Below are 21,536 nucleotides of genomic sequence, written 5' to 3'. Positions count from 1 at the left end.
TTGTAAATTAAACATAGAATTACAAGATCATGAAACTTTAGAGCTGAAATAAAAATCCACCTGGTGCAGTCTCCTTATTTTAGCAGTAAGGAACCTCAGGCCCAAAAAGAGAAGGGAAGAACAGAAAGATAAAGAAGAAATCACAGATTTAGTTCATTCCATCCAGTTCAATGAATGGTAGGTAAAATATCTGCCTTGTAATAAAGCAAGAGTCAAATGTAAAATTGTACTACTGAGCACCCTCAAGATATTACATGAAGAGCACGGCAGTTCAGACCCTTGAGTGCTTTCTGTTGCAACGATCTCTCCTTCAACAGAACTCTCTTGGGGTAAATGGATTTTGTTTCACATCTTTTATGTTACTCTAAGGCATTCAAATGTAGTCATGATGATAAGTTGGATCAGGTAGAGGGATTGACTGGCCGTGTGCATTCTGGCCGATGACGTGGGTCGTCATGCTTGCTGAGGGTAGTCTGAAATTACATAATCATGGCGTTGGTAGCATTCTGTTTTGATTCCAAGTAGGCAGCATGGAGCAGCAAATGAGTTTAGCTCAGCCCAGCTGTGGACTTGTGCTGTGAGCCTGGGCAAGTCCCTTGTCTTCCCTGGTCCTCATTGTGTAAAATGAGGAGTTGGACAAGCCCAGGATGGCAGATAAATGAATGCATTGGTGCCATTACTTTGCCCCTCCTGTGCTAATTGCAGACATAACATAGTTGATCACCACACTCTCTTCACTGACTTAACCCACTTCTCTTGGCAGCCACTGTCAGCCTGTTGATGATATAACATAGACTCAAGCCTATTTACCACCTCCGGCTTGGATGGTTACTTAGGGTTACCAGATAGAATACAGGATGCCTAGTTAAATTTGAATTTCAGATAAATAAAGAATAAGTTTTTAGTATAATTATGTCCCCAATATTTCTAAATATGGCAACCCTCTTAGGCCACTTCTACTTCTACAGTTATTTCTCTTTTTTTCTATGTAATTAATTTCTTTCATTTGAGAGATCCGCCCTCTTTTTGGTACTCCTGATAGTGCCTGTTCTCCCTTGCCTAGCTAAGAGTCTAGCTCATTCTACATCATTTGAATTTATATTATGGTTTAATTTAGTGGAAAGTGATGGAAATTTGAGTAGATTTTTATTTCTGAGGGTCATACATTCTTTAAGACTCCTTAACACACCTGCAGTCCCATGTTTCCCAGACATCATTTGCATATCACTTTCTTGATTTTACCAGATCTGTATAACACTTGTATTATTAATTTATTTAGTATTTTCCTTTAAATCAACTCATCCTTTTATTTAAATACTATGAATGGAAAATCAGCATCATTTACTAAGAAGTGTAAGAGAAAATAAAGAGAAAACATACCTATTAAGATATAAAATATTAGACTGGGGCTCACCTGAAATCACTGGGTGTGCCACCAGCAGTGCACATAAAACACAACACTGAAAAATACAAACTCCTTGCCGGTTTTGGAATCCCTTTCGTGACCCTGGTGGACAACCCTTGAGCATCTCCTTGAGTACCTTCAGTGATGGGGAACTCAGTGCTTTGCAAGGTTTTGATTCATTCTTGAATACCTTATTATTAAATACTTCTTCTTCTTCTTCTTCTTTTTTTTTTTTTGCGGTACGCGGGCTTCTCACTGTTGTGGCCTCTCCCGTTGCGGAGGCACAGGCTCTGGACGCACAGGCCCAGCGGCCATGGCTCACGAGCCCAGCCGCTCCGCAGCACGTGGGATCTTCCCAGACCGGGCACAAACCCATGTCCCCTGCATCGGCAGGCGGACTCTGAACCACTGTGCCACCAGCGAAGCCCTAAATATTTCTTCTTTTATTGGTTCATGTTAGCCTCCCTGAAATAGTCGTACATTGATCTGAGTTTTCCTATTTATTTGAGAAATATTTGAGTGCTTCTTACGTGACAGCTTGAGTGCTTGTTATCTTACAGTCTTATGGAGGGAAGTAAGGATGCAATTACAATACAGTGTGATAGATCTGATGGGGCTGGGGTGGGGAGGTGCACTTGGCCTAGACTGGAGGTGTTCAGGAAGGCTTCTTCATGGGGGAATGAGAGAGAGCCTTGTATGCTTTGGGAAGTAGAAGGCTGGAGTGAGAGGGTGAGAAAGGAGCCTGGAGCAGTAGAAAAGGTGAGGGATGAGCTGACCAGGTGGGTGTTGTAACCCTCACCTTCTATTAGCATAGGACTTAACTTCCTATAGAACATTTTCACAACCAAGTTCTCATTTGAAAAAAAAAAAAAAAAAAGGAGCCCTGGAGAGTTAGGATAGGACTTATTCTCTCCATTTCACGGGTGGGGAGACTGAGGCCTAATGGATTGCTAGTGAAAGTGCAGCTGATACATGGAGGAGTTGGGTCTTGATGTTCCATAACCACATACCTGTGCTCCTTTCCTTGTGCCCCCAGCCCCAGCCTCACTGGTCCAGGATGACCTTCTCTGTCCCACTGAAGAAGACTTCACATTCTTGGAAAGCGCCTTTGAATCTTTTATCTTGATTTAACTTAATTTCCCCAGGACTGATCATGAAGCAAATCTCAGCGGTCTGGAGTCCAGCATTCTGCTCTCCTTTCCTTGGTTATGGGAGGTGTTGGCTCACAGGGGTAAATGAAACCTACAATGACCCCTTCTTTTAGAGCCCAGTTGTCCGGGCTGTGAGATGCCTGGCGACCTCCACCCTCCTGACCTTTCTATGTGCTCTCTCTCTCTGTGTCAGTGGGCAGGTGGCTCACAGCCCCCCTCAGGAGTCTTGGCCTGTCCTGGTTGAGTGACTTCTGGGTAGAGTACTGCTACCCAGAGCTTTGCCCGGACTCCCTTTAGATGCTCCAAGGTGACAGGCCCAGCTAAAACCCTGTCTTTCTCAGCCACACAAACCAGTGCCTGCCTTCCTGTTCAGCCCCATTCTATATGAAAACCATGGTGAGCTCTTGTCTGGAAGGCAAGCATGGAGGCATTTTGTGCTCCCACTGTCTCCCTTGCCCCTCCTCTTCTCTCTCTTCTCCCATGGCTACAGAGAGGATTGGAGACAGCCTGCAAAATGCTCACAGACCAGTCAGTGAAATGGGCCTGGCTATCAATTACTTCTCAGCATTCCACAGCAAGGGCAGGAAACAGTGCTGGAAGAACTGAGGGATGGCAGGGAAGGCTACATGGAGGAGGTGGCTGTGAGCAGGCCTGGACAGATGAATAGGAGCTGGCCCTGAAGAGAAGGGAGAATCCAGCAGATGGAAATGCTGCATCCTCTCCCACTGCAAGCATCACGCTGGGCCCCAGCACACCTTTCCCCTCCATCGATGTGATGTCAACCTATTGACTAATTAGAGGTGCTAAATTGACATGAGGAGACATGATTTTTGCAGTGTGGTAATTAAAAAGCAGTTGGCTTCACAGCTGTGATCACATAAGAGTGCTTCTTACCCCTGAAGACATCAGCTGAAAGCAAAGTGCAAAGGAGCTGAGGAAACCAAAGAGTCTTCTAATGTGACTTGTTAATTTCCTGTATTTGTCACCTACACAGCTATAAGGGAGAAATGAATGAAGCGTCTTATCAGAAGTTTAAGAGAAAATCAAAGACATATGTTCTAATTGTACACAATTAAACAAGCAATATAATCATTATTATATTTAATTAACAAGACATTTTAAAATTGCCAGGTTAGTATTTAGAAGGCCCAATTTAGAATTATTTCTCAGCCTGGTAGTAGCCACGTCACTGTGAGCAAACCCTTCCATTCTCTGAGGTCTCTCATCTGTAAAATGGGTAAACTCTTCTCCACTCTGCCCTCCGCAGGGTTGAGGTGTTATTGAAGGAAAGGGCTTTGTAAGTTAAAAGTCTTTTCATAATTGTAAGAAATACCGTCCAATTCTCATAACTTGTAAGTCTAGAAGCTGTGATCTAACATTAACAGTCATTAGTTGGGCGCCTGTGTTATTCTGATCCTTAGAATAGCACTAAGATTGGGGGGGGGGAGTGGCTTGTCACCCTGGTTTATAGAGGGGACAGATCCCAAAAGGTGAAGTAATGTTCCTGAAGTTGCATAGTGAGTGGTGGAGCTGGCATTCAGACTCAGCCTGTCCAAGCTGAAACTCCAAATTCTGACCCCTATGGGCCATACTGGTTTCTCAGCACCAGCTTAGTTTTGCTCTTTCTCTATTTCACTCCTGTTTTTTACTTATAAAGGGGAAAAGAAGGATTTGAGGAAGTAATATTTATTTTACAACCTTCTTTACATAAAACAATGATAGAAATGTTGTAGAGGGGAGTGAAGAAGGAAATAAAAATCACAGAATGCCACATGGAAAAAATTGTATCTTAAAGAGCAAAAAATTAAGCTACTTTGCAATTTAATATTTACACATAAATAAAAGCTATTTCTCTTAAACCGGTGATGGACAGTTGGGTTTTGATTTTATTAGTACTCTTTGAACTGAACATATATATTTTACACACTTATATATGTAGTTTATATTTCCTAATAAAAGTTTAAAAAAGAAAAATGTGAAGAATTTTATCTTCAGTAAAAAATCAAATATACATATGAGTTTTGTTTCACGTAATTGAATTGGAACATCTTAGGCAATCGAAGCATAATAAGCCACGGATTCAGTATTGTTTTTTCTTTTAAGCAAATCTTCTTTTTTTTCTTCTCTCTTCTTTTAAATGGCCCCAGTTGCTTTCTCATCTTGTACCTGGGTGCCTCCCTAAGAAGCAGCCTTGTCACTGGAGAGATGAACCACATTTCAAGAACAAAAGTGCCAAGTTTGAGCCCTGGCCTTGCCATTTGCTAACATGGGACTCTGAGCAAGTCACTTATCTCTCTGAGCTTCAGATTCCTCGTCTATAAAATGAGGGCAATAAAGTCTACTCTATCTGTATCATGGGTTTTTGTGAAGATCAAAGTTAGACTAAAGCAGTAAACGAGTTTTGGAAATTGTTAATCACAGAGAAGAAGCATAGCCGTCTGTGGAATGAGTAAAGCCTGTGATGTTAGTCTCCCTGCTCTGCCAGTCTCTTGCTGTGTGACCACATGCAAGTGACTTAACCTCTCTGAGCCTCAGTTTCCTCATCTGAAAAATGCAGGTCAAAATAGTGTCTACCTCATAAGGTGGTTTTGCACACTCAATGACAAAGTGAACCCTTCACACCAAGCCCTCCACACAATGCTTGCCCCACGGCAGGTGCTCGCTAGGCAGTACCTTGAAGGAGTCAAAATATCTGAGTTCAAATCCCACTTTGCCCCTTGCTGGCCATGGGGGCCTTGGGCACGGCACTGTGCCTTTCTGAGCCTCGGTTTCTCCACGAGGAACAAAGACAATTATGCCTTCCCAACCTCCCTCACGAATTGTTGCACGTCCTCAGTAAGGATACGGCGATGGACGTGGGTGGTAAAAATGGAACTGCTATGCATCTCTGAGTGATTAAAACTAAAATTCATCAGCAGGAAGGAGAGGTGATTGTCCCCAGGAGGTTCCAGAAGAGGTTTCAAGCCTCAGAGCAAGCCTACGCATGCTGCCCAGCAGGCCTTGGTTGGAGTGGGGCCCCAAGAACTTGCCCAAATGCCAGACTTTCATTTTCCCTCCTTAACTCGGGAAATGTTTTGTGGCCACCCCACATCACGTTAATCTCACGGGCATCTATGTTGAAGCACTTTGTGTCCAAACAGTTTTTTGCCAGGGCTTGGGTGCAGCGGTGACCTGGCGCAGATCTGAAGTGGAGCCCAGTTCCCAACGCACACAGCCCGGTGCCTTTGTATATGTCCTGGCACTGGCCACAAACAGGGTTTTGTCAGAAGCTTCCTGAGAAAGTTGCGTTCCATTCATCTTGGCTGAAAGGAACCCTAGATGACAAATACCTCCCTCATTTAATTACAGAAACAGTCAGCAAACCCATGGAAGAAGATTAAACCGAATGGAGAAAAGAGCAAGCCTCAATCATCTTCTCCCCCCTGGCATCTGGCCCGCACTTCTCACCTAGGATTTAGCAACTAGGGGCGCTCTTGGTTATACTTTCCACCTGAAAAATGGTTTATTTCTGCAGAAAGTTTAAACTCTGAGACCCCAAACCAGGTAAAGAAGGAATTGCATTTAGAGAAGAATTCATCAGTGGCTGAGAATTTAATAAAGATCCTGAAATTGGGAGGTGTATTCACATTTTTCATCTAGACTTGAATCTACAAAGAGAAGTGAAATACAATGTCAGATCAAACGAAACACACACCCCCACAAAACTAACAAACTCCTTAATCATTTTCCTCAGTTGCTGGAGAGAGAAGTATAGAGGTGTGTGGTTGCAAAGAACCTTTGAAATCTTTGCTTTTAGAGATGAGAAAAACAGACACCCACAGAGGGGAAATACTCTGCCTTGTTCTCAAAGCCATAGAGACAGGGGTAAGCCCGGTTTCCCAGCTCCCTAAAGTGTCATTGTAGTTGTCTTCACTCTCCTATTCTCTCTGCCTGTGGGTCCTTAATGTGAAGGAGACTCACAGTTCAACAGGCAGACCCTAAACTTTCACAGAATATTCCATGGCAAGCCAGAGCTCAGAGACGCTGATGGCTGTCTTCCCATCCCACTTTGCTGGTTAAGGGTGTGTCCCCCCAGAATCTCCCAGGACCAACCATGCCCACCATGGACACTTGCTGTGTTTGAGAGACTCTGGAAGCCTTGAAATAAGCTGTCTCTTCCCTGTGTTAGCAGGTCTCAGTAGAAAGACCAAGCCCTGGATCGTTGCCCCATCTCACCTGGGACTGATGGGTCAGAGCTGGTTGAAGAAAGAGAACTAAATACGAAGTCAAGAGACCAATTCCATATTTCCTGTACTGACCTTGCATGGCTTATGTCACCTTTCTGGGCCACGGTTTCTTTAGTTGTGAAATGGATAGTAAATCCTACTTCAAAGAACTAAGGGACTCTAAGACTCACTGACAGCCTAGATGTTTGGAAGCTTGACGATGATAAAGTAGATGGGACAGTATTGAAAAAATCCTACCAAATTTTGCCTCTTGGCACTTGGAACCTTGCCTCATAAAATTACAACTGCCCTGAAAAATAATAGACATACTTTTCCCTCTCTCCTCCACAGTCTGTTAGGGCTTCTACCAATCAGAAAATTGGACAGCTATGCCTCTAGTCACAGTTGCTGTTCTTTGAGGCAACCAAGATGCTTTTTTCTAAATTCAAACAGAGCTATAAATTCCTAGAAAAAGCTAGATAAGGAGTGGACAGGAGGGCACAAGAAACCTCTCAAGTAAAGCTTTATAGAAAAGAAAATCTATAGAAAAGAAAATCCCTGGCAGCAATGCATGACAAGAATTTAATGTATTGTGCTGATCCACAGTATCAGAAAATTAGCTGCTCATTAATACAGAACTGTGTAAGGTGGGAGCATACTAGACACCAAAATCTGTGCTTGAACATTTCTTCTCCAGTTTTCTGAGGAAAAAATACTCAATTATAATGTAAACAGACAGAAATGTATTGTGCTGATCCACAGTATCAGGGCCAAGGGCAATCCATATATTGTCTTTTGATAGGCCACCTCTGAAAATACCTGCCTTGCTTTTGAGCATGAGTACACTGAAAACACCTAACATTCAGCCTTTGAAAAAGTACCACAAAAATAATAAAAGGTGCACAATACCCAGAAGTAGAGGAAGAGTCCAGCTCTGAAGATGAGCTGTTCTAGGATAAAGAAAAAAACTTTAGAAAGACTTTTGGCATCCTCAATCATATGCAGAAAAGACATGGTCTCCATGAAACATGAGATAAGAGGATGGGACAAAAAGGGTTATGATCATAAAAAATTACTAGGAAATGGAAGAAGTCAATAACAATAAGAGTATGTCAAGGACAGTAACACTAATACTGAGACTGTTGAAAAGCAAATCAGCAAACCCACCAAACAGAGAACTTAAATGGCTAACGTGTCTGTACAGCTACTCAACCACATCGCAGTCAAAGGGCTGCAAAATCTATTAATAATGAAGTGCTACCTTATCCCTGAAAGTTGAGCAAAAATGTAGAAAGTCAGATAATACCAAATATTGGTCAATATGTGAAGAAATGAGAACCCTGGTACTCTGCCACTCTGACTGTGGATGATACGGCCATTTTACCAGAAATTAATGAAACTGAATATGCACATACCCTGTAAGAGAAGAGAGAGAATAAAATAAGATGGTCTTCCAGAATGCAGAGGACAAGGACCAAGAGATGAAATCATGGAAAAACTATGACAGATATGGATTTGGGAAATGAAAGACAACACATAGATAATCAGGTATTCCAGTGGTGAGGCAAGAATATATATGAATATTAATGTAATATAATAAATGCCTAGTATTATATTTTTTATATAAATGTTATATTTATATAGTATATTTATACTTATGTGTATATATATGAGTGTGTGTATATATATATATATATATATATATTTTTTTTTTAGTTAAAAGACTTGAAGGTATAGATTGAAGGACTCCCTGTGTTCCAGATAAAATCAAGAGTGCCACACCCACATCTATTTAGGCAAATTTTTTGAATTATAAGAATAAAGAAAAAGAATCCTTCAGGCACCCAGAGAAAATCAGATACCTACAAATGAACAAGAATCAAAATATCCCTGGATTTCTCCTCTGCATCACTTTGTAGTTTCAAAGGGAAAAAATGGTAGCCCAAGAATTTTATATCCAGATAAATTCTACCATGTGTCAAAGCAACAGAGGGTCATCCTAAGCAAATTTTCAACCCTTTACCCTTCTTCACAATATGAAAAGATGTTCTAGCAGGTTAAGACAAGAAGCAAGATTAATATATTCAGAATGGAGAAGTCTGAATACCAAAAGGAACAAAAGGAAACATTAAAAAAAAAAAAGAATAAGACTGCCAACAAGATGGTGAAAGCAAGACCAAGTATTTATTGCAGCAATAAGCATATATTTAAAAATCCATTCATGTACTCATTTCAAGAAATATACTTAAAAACAATCTTAATGGAATACAAATAAAAGGAGAATCAGAGCTATGGCAGGCAAATGCAAGCAAAAAATAAAGGTTTCAATATTAATATCAAGCGAGATACTAATTCAATATTAATATTGAGCAAGATATTATATGAAACAAACAGCAATAAAATGACAAACAGGGTTATTTTACCTTGATAAATATTTTAATTCTCAGTTCATTCAATGATTATCTATTAAGTACCTGCTGTTTGCACTAAGGAAGTGTATACATTGCTGAAAAATAAAGATGTAATGAACACTTATCCTCAAAACAACATAAAATCAAAGCATATAAAGCAAAAAATTTGAATAACATGGAGAAATTGTCAGAGACAATAGAGAAAAACTTAACATACCTCTCAGTCTTTGATAGGTCAAGTAAGCAAAAATACAAAGCATGTGTTAATAATGTAATTGGTTAGCTGGATTATATCTTTTATACATCAGAAGTCTGATAAAGAATTTTATAGCTTACAACTAGAGACTGCATCTGTTTTTCTGGCCAACATGGGACTTTCACAAAAATTGATTGTATAATAGGCCACCAAAAAAAACCTCAATAAATTCCGAAAGCAGACACTGTACACACCAAATTCTCAAAACAATGCAATAAAACTAGAAATGATAACAAAATTGTAAAATAAAAAGTACTCTCTGAAATAAATAATCCTTGGTTAGGGATTAACTTGAAGCCTCAATCACAGTCTGTTTAGAAATGAACTTGGTTGTGTGAAATAAGGCAGGAGAGCCCAGAAAGATTGGGTCTTCGAGTTAGGGCGCTGATGCTAACAGGGCTGTTGTTGCAGATGCTGGGTGACTGTGCTGGGGGAGGAAGGTCTGGCAAGCTCATAGGATGCAGGGGACAGCCATCAGAGGGAGAGAGAGCACTGGTCTTAGAGTCCTTTAGGCCTGGATTCGAATTCTGCTTTTACCTCTTATTGACTTTAGTGGGTATCTCAATAGCTTTCCATTTCTGGGCCTTGGTCTGCATATTCAAAACTAGGGCTGTTGAGCTGTATCAGTGGTTCTCAACCTTCACTGGGCATTGTAATCACCTTGGGAAGTTTTTAAATTATACTGATGCCTGGGCTCTATGCCCAGAGATTCTGTTTCACTTGGTTTGGAGTGGGACCAAGTCATCAATATTTTTAAAAATATCCCCATGTGATTCCAATGTGTAGCCAGAGTAGAGAGCTCCAGAGCTAGATGATTTCTCAGGTTTCTCCAGTTCTGAAGTTCAGCAGTGCTACCTGGCACCTGCAGTCTTTGCCCAGTGGAAGAAAGGTTTAGGAGGCTAAGGCTAGAGGAACAGTGATGCAAAGCAATCTAATCAAAGTGTGCATTATCTCAAATGGTGCAGAAAATGTCAGTGCCAGTTAATATTTTGCACCCAACATGATTTAGACCCGGGGCATATATGGTACTCCAAGCCCATTGTAAACACAATGGGCCATTTATTCACTGAACAGTAACCACTCTAATTACCTATAGGGCAAACATATGAGGTTGTTCAAGCAACAATTAATTGTGGACCTGGAACTAATGGGACAATAACAGCAAAGTATCAACCAGAGTGTGATTCAGAAATCACATCAGAAAACCATAATTTTCCAGATTGTATCAGATAAGCATTTTGGGGGATGCAATTGCATATATACCAATCCCAGGTCCTGAAATAGTTGCTGTCTGATTTTTCTAATAGCTCCTTCTTACACTGAGCATAGGAAGCTGGAAGTGTTATTTTAATCTTGAGAGAAGAATAAGACGCTAGGTTTGAGCAGACTGTAGAAAGCTTCTATTTCTTACGCTCGCTATGCGACCTAAGTATCACCTTCAGGCAGGGGTGCTGACCTTGTTTGGTTCTAGGATTCTCTTTGTGAATCTGATGGAAGCCATGGATCCTCTTTTCAGAAAAATGTGTGTGTCTGTACGCACATACATGCCCACACAAGCTTTTCCATACAGTTTTCAAGGAGTTCTCAGACACTTTGCAGCCCCTCTGCGTTCTTGCTAGGCCATAGCCTCCGTTTGCACACCTCCAGACACAGGGATCTCGCTACTTCCAACAGCAGGCCTTCCCTTGCTGGGCAGCTCTGGATTTGAGTGTCCTCAATATGTCCAGCTGGGATTTTCCTCTCTCATTGGGCCTTATTCTACCCAGAATTTTTTTTTTAACAGTTGATCTATCCTTGACCTTTACCAGTCTTGGGATGATGTCCTGTCTCTGTGAGGATCTTAGAAATTGGTTCCTATAGGTGCTCTCTAGCTCTAGGTGACAGCTGATGGGTTGTTGTATGTTCAGCTCCAACAGACAGGACCTGCTGAGACTGCTGAGTGGATGCTGGAGATCCAGGGATCCTAGGTAGTGGCCATCTACCATCTGAGACAGATCAGGGAAAGGGACAAGATCTCCACTGCCCTGCTCTGCTAAAGTCTTGGGGGGAAAAGAAGTGCTTCCTCAGGTGACAGGAGGAGCAGTAAAGCAACTTCAGCTGGGGCCTGAGGGTGCCAGGATGTTACTTCCCTGGATGTTAAAGTTGGACTCTGAGATGTATTGGATCTAGAGCTGCTGAGACAGCAAGGGTGGGGAAGGAAGGCCGGTAGCAGCAAAGAGTGATCTTGCTCAGCTGTGCCCTCTCTGGATCAAAGATTTAAATGAAACAAGAGAAGGAAGGAAATACTATTTTTAAAAAATAGTATTGGGAATTCCCTGGCGGTCCAGGGGTAAGGACTCCGAGCTTTCACTACTGAGGCCACGGGTTCAATCCCTGGTCAGGGAACTAAGATCCCGCAAGCTGTGCAGTGCGGCCAAAAATAAAATAAAATAAAATTGTATTTATGTATTTTGAGCACAAAGTTTGGTGAATGAAGCATACTGCATAAGGTTAGATAAAGTAGCATTAACTAGTGATGCACAGACATAACCACAACAGTGGTCACAAAATTCTGGAGCTATCAGTACCCAACAACAACAAGATTACTATACAAGAGTTTATTAAATACTTGCTAGACACATGAAAAACAAAACAATTTGTCAGGGACCACAGGATCTTATAAAGCCTAACGGCCAACCAAGTCAGCCTGTTCTTGAACCTGTGCTGGAAGGTGCTCATCACATGTCGGTACTGGGTCTCCTCCGTCCTCTCACACCAGGTGACAAACCCATGAGGACAGACAGGGGAGGATGATAGACTAGAAGGAACCATGGAGGAATTCTTTTATAATCTCAGAGTGGGAAAGACCTTTCTAAATATGGCATAAAACCCGAAGACAGAAAGAAAAAAAAATGAATAAATTCAGCCACACTTAAAAAAAATACTTCTATATGGCAAAAGACACCATGAGAAACAGCAAAAGAAAAAGTACAAACTGGGGGAGAATTAGCAACTTATATCACAAAGGGTTAATCTCCCTACTATAAAAGATCACTGATCAATAAGTGATTACTACTAATCAATAAGAAAAAGACTCAGAGTACAATTGGAGAACAAGCAAAGGATGTGAACACTTTCCAGAAAGAAACTGCAAATTGCTCTTAAACATAAGAGAGATACTCAACCTCACTCATAATAAGGTAAATGCAAATCAGAGCTACAAGAAGATACCATTCTTCTACCATCACACTGCAAAGATCAAAAAATTTGATAACCGCCTTCTGTGGATGAGGCTGAGGGAAAGAGAAAGCAGAGATCAGAGGAAATGTTATAGAAGAGGTGACATTTAAGCTGTGCCCTGTAGGACAGATAATTAAAATCCAATTTAGCAACTCACTGGCACTTAAAAAAAGAAGGACTAATAAAGGGAAAGATGGACAGATTTGACTACTGAGTGTAAATTAAACTATACACACACAAAATGTAAAAGCAAACAAACTGGGATATTTGCAGCAACTGTAATAGCCTGAGTTTGAATGCTGTACATACAATAGTCTTCATTAAATTCAATAAGAAAAGCATTAGAATACCACTCAAAAAATAAGAGACATAAAAAAGCAGTTTCTAAAATAGGACATACAGCTAGTTATCGGCCACATGGAAAAATGTTCAACCTTATGTATAACCAATGAATGCAATATGATTCCAGTTTTTCAGTGATAAATCATTAATAAATTAGATGGAAAGATGTTTTATTTCCGTCCGTTGATAAGAGTGTGGTGAGATTGGCCCTCTAATTATAACTGTCTAGTGGGTGTGTTAATTGATGCAATCCTTTTTGGAAATAAATATCAAGTCTTTAAAAGCTCACATCCTTTATCTGGGAAATTTCACATCCTAGACTCTATCCTACAGAAATAGCCTGAAATATAGGGGGAAAGTGCCAAGCACAAAGACGCTTGTAGAATAATATGACAATAATGACAAATTAGAAACAGTCTAAATGCCCCCAAATTAAACATGATTCAGTAAATTATGCTGTGTTCATATGCTAGAATATTATGCTGCTATTAAAAAGTTTACATGTTAAAATGTTTACAAGAAGTTTTAACAGGACGGTTAAATGCTTGTAGGATAATGTTAAGTGAGGGAATAAACAGTTCAAATGTGTATGTAGAATGATCTCAAGAATCTTTTTTTTAAAACATTGTCGTGCATGGAAAAAGGATCAGAAGGAGCTAGACTACAACATTAATGATGGTTCTTTCTCCATATTTTGCATTTTTAAAAACCTTTCCTTCAATTATAACTTGTTACTTTTGCACTAAGAAGGTTTAAAAATATTTTGCCCGTGTGTTTGTACCTCGAGTGAGAACTAAAGACCTCTGTTCCCTTAGGAAAGATCCTGGGCCCACAGCTCTGAGGTCCCCCCAGTAAAAGTGCTATCTCTTGTGTTTTCAGCTCTCTTTTGCTGCCACCACGCCTGTTCTAGCAGATAAGAAAAAATACCCCTACTTCTTTCGGACGGTCCCATCAGATAACGCAGTGAATCCAGCCATCCTGAAGTTGCTGAAGCACTACCAGTGGAAGCGAGTGGGCACACTGACCCAGGACGTGCAGCGCTTCTCTGAGGTACGCTCTGCCGAGAGGCACGATCTCACCTACCTCTGGGCAAGGGGCAAGACGACTCAATCAGGGGTGGGCTCTGACACGGGGCCTTTAAGCTGTTCAGGAATTCGATTGTGCGCAGGCCAAGTGAAGGCCTCCAACCTGCACAGCTCAGGAGTGGAACCTTCTTTTCCGTTGTGCCTTTTGGCTAAGTCGCGTGGTCTGTTCCCTCACTGCCCCTGTAGGGTATTGTCCTTGCTGCCGACCTATAGTGGCCGTCTAAAATCACGAGGTGCCGCCAAGAGCCTTTCTCCTGTGAGGAGGGTTTGGGGAGGAGCTGGCTTGGAATGAAGTTTCCAAAGTCACTGTGGATTGGGTGGTTTTTCTGGTTTTGTTTGTTTGTTTTAATGACTTACACGTATACATCAATGCTTGGTGTTCTGGGGTTTATTGTTACAACAATAACAGCAACAAAAAAGCCAAATTATATATAGTAAAAAAAAGAAAAGGGCTGCTTTACCCAATCCCTCTAAAATCCACTTTCTTTTCCAAGTGAAGTCCTGCTTTCCGTGTAGTGTTCATCTGCCCGGACCTTTTTCAATATATTTAAACCCAAATGTCCTCATACTAGATAGTTCGCATTTTCCACTTTACAACAGATCGTAGAGGTCTTGATTGACTTCGTTCTTATTAATGGGCCACGGTGTTGTGTCCCATGGATAGATGGTAATTTATTGAATGTTTACAGCTTTTTGATATCACAGCCAACACCTTCCCACCTAGGTGTGCATCTTCATAATAGATTTCTAGAAGTGGAATTATTGGGTCCTTTAAAATGTTGAGACAAACTGACCTCCAGAAACGCTGTTCCAATTTCTAGTCCCTCCAACATTTGAAAATTCCCATTTCCGCATATCTTTACTATTAGCAAATCTTTAAGAAGTTTTCTCCACTCAACTGAGTGCAGAATGGTTTCTTGTTTTTCTTCCTAGTCTCTTTATAGTTCCTACTTTCCTATCTTCTCCTATGTGTGCTCTTGATACATGGAGCCTCCCAACAAGGTAAGACATTCCAGGTGTGCTTAGCAGCCCCAGAGAAAAAAAACAACTGTGAGCCGATTTGGGGGGAAATGTATGAGGCGGGTGTCCAGGCAGACCTCAGTGAGAGGAGTCAGGGAGGACACGCCCCTTCTGCCAGTGGGGGGCGGGGCATGGGTGGGGAGAGCAGAGCAGGGCTGGGAGTCACAGACCTGGTTTCCACTCCAGCCCTGCACTTACCTTTCTGAAGCTCTGCCCCGTTTCTCCTCTGGGAAGGAGAGGCCACTCCATGCTTTGGCTGTGCTACCTTGGAGAAGTCACCTCACTTCTCTGAGCTGTGGTTTCCTCCCCTAGAAGATGGGGACCATAACCCTTCCCATGCCTATTCCAGCAGAGTTGTTGCCAAAATCAGATGAGTCATGAATTTTAAAGAGCTTTGTAAACTATAAAGTTTATGCACAGAGAGGGATGTTTTCAGAGGCGCTTGAAAAGCAGACGTGTTAGGCCCCACCATCTGCGGTCATCCAGACAAGGCCAGCTTTTCCCTGACAAGATGGTCCTGATCTTCCCACCTGTGTTTCCCAGTCCCTAGGGAGGGGCACAAGGGGAACTTCACCTCCAGTGGGACTGACTCACCGCCAAACACTGAAGAGGCTTTTGCTGGAAGCCTGCCCTTTATACAGCAGCCACAAATGTTCTGAAATGAGTGTGAAACAGTTCAACGGGGAGGGTGGGGAGGGCCAGCCCTGTGGTCTCATTAACATGAGACTCCGCTGAGATTTGGAGGGACCTGCTTTTTTTCAGGGGAGTCTTTGTCTGACAGAGCCTGAGGGGCCCTTAGAGACAGCTCCCCCAACCTCCTCATTGTATAGAAGGGGAAAACCGAGGCCCAGAGAGGAGAAGGAACAAAGTTCAGGGTTTCAAAGCGCCTCCGAAGCCATGAAAGATTGTTCGCAGAGAAGTTAGGACTGAATCCTGGAGTCTGGATGCCTGGTCCAGACCTCCCATTGCTCCTTCTTTCCATCTGTAACTTCCTGCAGTCACATGGGAACTACCTGTGTGTAGCCTTGGAGGTACGAAAAACCCCAAATCTTTGGTATAAAGAGGATAAATGATCAGCCCCAATTTGGTTGAGTGTTTTATAGATTTCCAAACGCTCTCACAGCTGGTTGCCCTGTAGGGAGGGGTTATGGTTCCCATTTTACAGATGAGGAAACTGAGGTCATTGGAGGGTGGGTGCCTTCTTGCCCCACGGCACTTGCTGGTAAAGAGCCCAGCCCAGGCTGGAAGCCTGACAGACTATTGGTCAGTGTTTTCTCCATTACTCTGTCCTCACTGGGGTCAGGTGTTGGCAGTTTGGTACCACATCTCTGTCCCTGCACAGCTGTGTTAGAGCCCTCAGCCGGGTTTCAGGGCATCTCAGCGGGAAGCCTCTTTTCTAAGGACAGGATGTTGCTTGGTGGTATTGCTGGCAAGAACCCCTCTCAATTTAAATCTCTCAGCCCAGCTGACTCCTCTCTGTGCCCAAGGGCTTTGGCATCCCTCTCCCGATGTCTGGGCTGCATCGCTGGAGTGCAGGCCCTGGAAACTCGCCAGGGGCTAACAGCTTTTTGTGAGTGCAAAGGAAACTGGATTCCTTTTATGAAACTGGTCGATCAGTAGCATCAAGCACTTCTGTTCTGGACTGGTGCACTGGAAGGAATGTCAAATGAAAGCAATCCTGAAGTTGGAGGGGACAGGGGGTAGTGAGATGCCAGGGTGCTGTGGCATCCACATGGGCGATGCAGGCACAGGATGGAGGCAAGGATGAGGTGGAGATGAAGGCAGTGAGTAGGGGTGCCTGTGAGGACCAGCAGAGACAGCAAGAGGGCTATTTGAGCCTCTTCTCCCAGCTCCGGGTTCTGTGCTCTACTAAGCCATCTTCACTGAGTTATTCTTTGGGTTCCTGATTCCATGATGCAACTAACCAGCTGAGTACTGTTGGACACATCACTCAGTCTCTCTAGGCCTAAGTTTTCCCTTCTGTAAGATAAGGGAGTTGGCTCAGTTGACCTCTAAGTTCTCTCCTAGCTCAAGGAATCTGTGGTGAGGGTTTAGGGAGATCTGGTCATTGACCCTGATCCTGCCACTCCCAGAGGTGTGACCATGAGAATTACTGAGCTTCGTTGTACCTCAGTTTCTTCCTCTTAAAAATGGGGATGAGAATGGTTAACTCTAAGGGTGGTTGTGAGGATTACATATGTTCAGAAAGTTAAAGTGCTAAGAGGAGTGCCTGACTCATAATAAGCACCATGCAAGGGGTGGCTGTTGTTTTTATTGTCATCTAGAGTCTGGTTTCTTAACCCATGGCTGGCTGCCATTCAGGAGCCCAGCTGTGTGGTGGGGTGTGGTGCCTGCCACGAGCACGGCTCCCCTTTCCTCCCCTCCTTCCAAGCCGGCTCAGAGACTCCCTGCCCAGTCACTGGTCCTCAGTGATCTCTGAGGGCACTTCTGGGGCTGACCTTTCCACACCAGAGTCTCCCTCCAGACTTGGGGCCCACCGAAGCCTTTGATCTGTACAAAACCAAAAGGGCACCATCTGCAGAGCTTCCTCCTCAAAGCGCCTGCCCCTTCGGCCCTCAGCAGCTCTTTGAAGCCTTCTCTGCTTGCCAGGTTGCCATCTGCCCCACCAAAGGGGTTTCTGGTCACCTCCTCTCAAGTTGCCACTTATACAACATGGGGGATATGCCCAAAGATGAGGGCAGGGGACCCTGTGCTTGCTTCTAATCAAGGAGTCAAACTCAGTAGAATCGTCAGCCCTTCACTGCTGCCCTGAGCAGGGATGAGCTCCTTGGGGTGGCCGCAGAGACCCTTCACATCCCCTGAGGCCTCCTCCTCTGTCTCATCTCAGGCAATTCCCCCTTTGGTCCAGCCTCTTCTCTGTGCTGGCTCCTCTCTGTGAGGCGTCCTCCCCCACACCTGGCTCTGCCTTCCTCCCCAGGCTGGGACAGGTGTGCCGCCTTTGTGCTTCTCTCCCCTTGGGCTTCACTCTGTACCAGCTCCTTGCACAGGGCAGAGAAATACCCCATCTGCTTCCTCATCGGTCACCTGCTGCCACTGGACTGGAAGGCCCCAGGGGACAAGAGCCTTTCTGTCCCCTCACCCTGCATGCTGCCTGGCGTGTCTGGGTTCACTACGGATTTCGGGAAATCAGTCTCTATCCATTAGGCCAGATTCTTAGGGGTGAATACAGTGATTTCCTTTCTGTGGCCCATAGTCTGACTGCAGCTAGGATGGTAAGATGGGGGTGAGAGGGGTGCAGAGAAGTCTCAGTCCCTGTCGTGAGTCGCTGGGGCCATGGGGAAGAAGGGAGGCACTGGCAAAGTTGGGAAGTCACATTCCCACAGAACTCAGCTCAGGTCATTCTGTCATCTGTTAACTGAGTCTTGTTTTGGATGTGACATTGTTTGTTGTTGGAGGATTCTTCTGGAGATCTCAGTGGAAAGTTCTGGGCGGGCCACTGGAACCAGCAGTGACCCGGGTCCTGCCATGTGGTTCTTCTGGGTGGCGTCAGTGTTGGGCATTGGGAATGAGCACACTAGTTTGCGTCTGAGTTATGTTGTTTTGCTCCCTGGGATGTTCATTCTGAGTTTTTTTCACTTCAGAATCCTCTCTTACCAGGATCGGGTAGAGTCCCAGCCTCTAAAGCAGTTCTTGCAGGATGGTCCTGGACCAGCAGCATCGGCAATATCAACACCTGGGAACTTGTTTGTAGCAAATTTGAGGGCTCCACTCCAGGCCCCCTGAATCAGACCCTCTGGGGTTTGAGAATCCCTGTATTGGAGGAATGGGAAGCCTTCAACTGAGGCCACTGTGCTCCTAGGCCCACTTTATCAGAGAAGAGGGCCAGGCACACTGAGCCACCTGACCTCTGTCCTTGGCTTTCCTCTAGGCTGCAGGATCACCTGGGCCACCCACATACCTGCAGATCTTCTATCATTAGGAAGCAGGAGGGGACTCCTGACAGAGCAGATTCTAATCCTGATGGTCCTAGTGCCCCACCCTGTGCCTCAGCTTCTATTTGAAAAACTTGCTGATGCTTTTAGGTGATTGGCTGTCGGCCCCCAAGCGAGAAACGTCCTCTCCTTCTTAATGCTTTTACCTCCTGCTCTGTGAGAGACCTGTGGGCCAGCCAGCAGGGACTGCTCCATATTCATTTTGCCCTCTCCCAGGTAGCCATTTGTGCAGCCTTTTTGGCGCTGAGGGGAGGGCTCCATTATTTCCCAGGGTGGTATGTATATGTGATACGATTTTTGTACAATTTTAATAGTTGTGTATTTATGTTATTATATACCAGGGGGGAAATTCCTAGCCCATCAAAACTGAACTTCAATGATGTTCTTGTTTAGAATGAAATCTTCATTCAAAAAATGAGTCTGTTTAGAGGAAAATACTAAGCTAGCAAACACATAGGTGGTACATGTACACGGTGAAATTGCCTCTACGAGGGTACAGGAGGGACTGAAGTGTGAGGACCACTGAGATGGATGAAGCCATTTGGCTGCCTGTCCATTTAATAGATGGGGCTGGATGAGGGGTAGGGGGTAGTACTGGCAATAGACTTTTCCTTGAAGCCCTGGTCCAGTGCAGATAGTCAATGGGAAAAACTCCAGGTCAAGGTCAAGAACTGGCCCTGCAGACCTTCAGGCTTCTGAGGCTGCGATTCCATGGGCCGGACTCTGAGGGTCAAGCAGCACTTGTTCCTTCGTGCGCCTGCCCCCAGGTGGACGTGCGGGCAACTAGCAGGTGCTCTGCCCACGCATCCCTGCAGAGTGGGAAGACCCCACCTTGGTGAGAACCACCCTCCGTCAGGGCCTGCGGTTTCCAGTCCTTCTGCCATCCTGGTGGCAGCGTGTACACATTTGGGGGCACATCCAGGGTTTCTTGTCCAGGGGTGGCTGCAGTGGCTGAGCTTTCTGAGGAAAAGGCAGGCTAAATGCCTTGGTCTGGCTCAGAGCTCTGCCCTTGGAGAGATGGCCCACTACACTCCACCCTCCACTCTAGAACAGGGAGGAGATGGCGGACGCATCCTCTCTAACCCTCCACAGCAGGTCTTCAGAGCCAAGCACCCACCCACCTCACACACCCCAACTCTTAAAAGAAAGGAGCTGCCCTGGACCCTGCTCAGAGAGGATGGGGTGCTTGGCTGGGGTCTGTGGTGCTAGCCCCAGGGCTCATGCTGGGCCTGGGTGAGTGCCACACTCACTGCTCACCAGGGCTGTGACATAAGATATATCTCCACCCAGACTGCGTGGACCCTGGAACACAGGGGTGAGTGAGGGCCCAGAAGGAGATCCTGGAGGTCTCTGGGGGGGGTTCCTGGCCATCCACCTCAAAGCCCTCACCAGGGACACTTCCTGGGGCCTCCTGCACAGTCCCTGGGCCAGGTTCCCAGAGCACGAGGTGATCCCCATGAAGCAGCTGTTGCACCAGGAACGCTGGGTAGGAAAATGTAATTATGACATCATCTACTGCCATTTATGGGGCACCTACCGTGTGCAGGCGATGACATTCAGTCGCCCAGCATGGTCTGTCTCCATTTGGAAGAACAGACTCACTCAGGAAAGATTAAGTCACTTTGCCAAGGCTTCACCAAGTGGTGGCAGGTATAGGTGTGAACCCAGGTTTGTACCTCCCCTTGTGGAGAGAAGGAGGCCGCGGGCCTGGGCCAGTATCCTCCATCCATCCTGCCCAACACTCACGACAGGAGCAAGGAGGTAGGTATCTGGTCCAAGCAACCCATGTCTCAAGCAGAGCTCCTCACAGTCCCCCGGAGGTTTTGCTATGGGATTCTGCATTTAAGTCTTATGATCTTCCCAGATCCCAAATCTCAGAGCCCAGCACTGTCCCTCCACACCTGCTCCTACCAAGGTGTCCCAGGGGACTTTGTTTCAGCCTTGGCTGAGCTTGGCTAACAAGGCGGCGCATCTTGTCATGTGTGGGTCCCCAGAGCTATTCTGGTAATTCCGGCTGCGGTTTCTCCCCAAGGCCCATCTGCCAGGCTTGGGTAATGCCAGGGCTGTGTGAGCAAAGGAGTAGAGTTGGAAGGTATGTGGAACCTTCAGGAAATTGTAAGTCGTTAGGGCTGGACGGTTCGGTGTGTAGGGCGAGAAGCGGAGAATGTGTTGGGGGAAGGAATGGTGAAGGCCCCACATGCCTCCATGTTTGGACTTCATCTGTCAGCAGTAGGAAGCAGGGAGCCACAGAAGGTTTCAAATCGGCGGTGAGAGATGGTAGCAATCTTGAAGGCTGATTGGGATGAGCAGACTAGAGTCTGGGAAACCAGCCAGAAGGTTACTGCAGGATTTCAAAAGAAAAATAATAAGATTGTAGTCCATTTCTTACATAAAAAGTTTAAGTTCTCTTTGTTATTATTTTTTACTTCTTTGTTTTAAAATACTCATGATTGTTTTCTAACCATAATATTGATATATACTCAATGCAG

At 44.5% G+C, this 21,536-nt stretch overlaps 1 protein-coding gene across 1 annotated transcript in view; it reads left to right on the top strand.

The window, feature by feature from the left end:
- Window positions 1-21,536, top strand: part of GABBR2 (gamma-aminobutyric acid type B receptor subunit 2) — a gene marked incomplete at its 5' end in the record, with an annotated part of 369,129 nt that overhangs the window by 130,449 nt on the left and 217,144 nt on the right. The window contains one exon of the mRNA XM_081238251.1: window positions 13,869-14,039. Coding sequence (XP_081094377.1) covers window positions 13,869-14,039 — 171 coding nt within the window. The remainder of the gene's footprint in view (window positions 1-13,868; window positions 14,040-21,536) is intronic.

This window comes from Mesoplodon bidens, assembly GCF_964165515.1.
Source record: "Mesoplodon bidens genome assembly, chromosome: 6".
NCBI lineage: Eukaryota > Metazoa > Chordata > Mammalia > Artiodactyla > Ziphiidae > Mesoplodon > Mesoplodon bidens.
The sequence above is the reverse complement of the archived record's forward strand: the minus strand, read 5'-3'. Positions and strand labels throughout refer to the sequence as shown.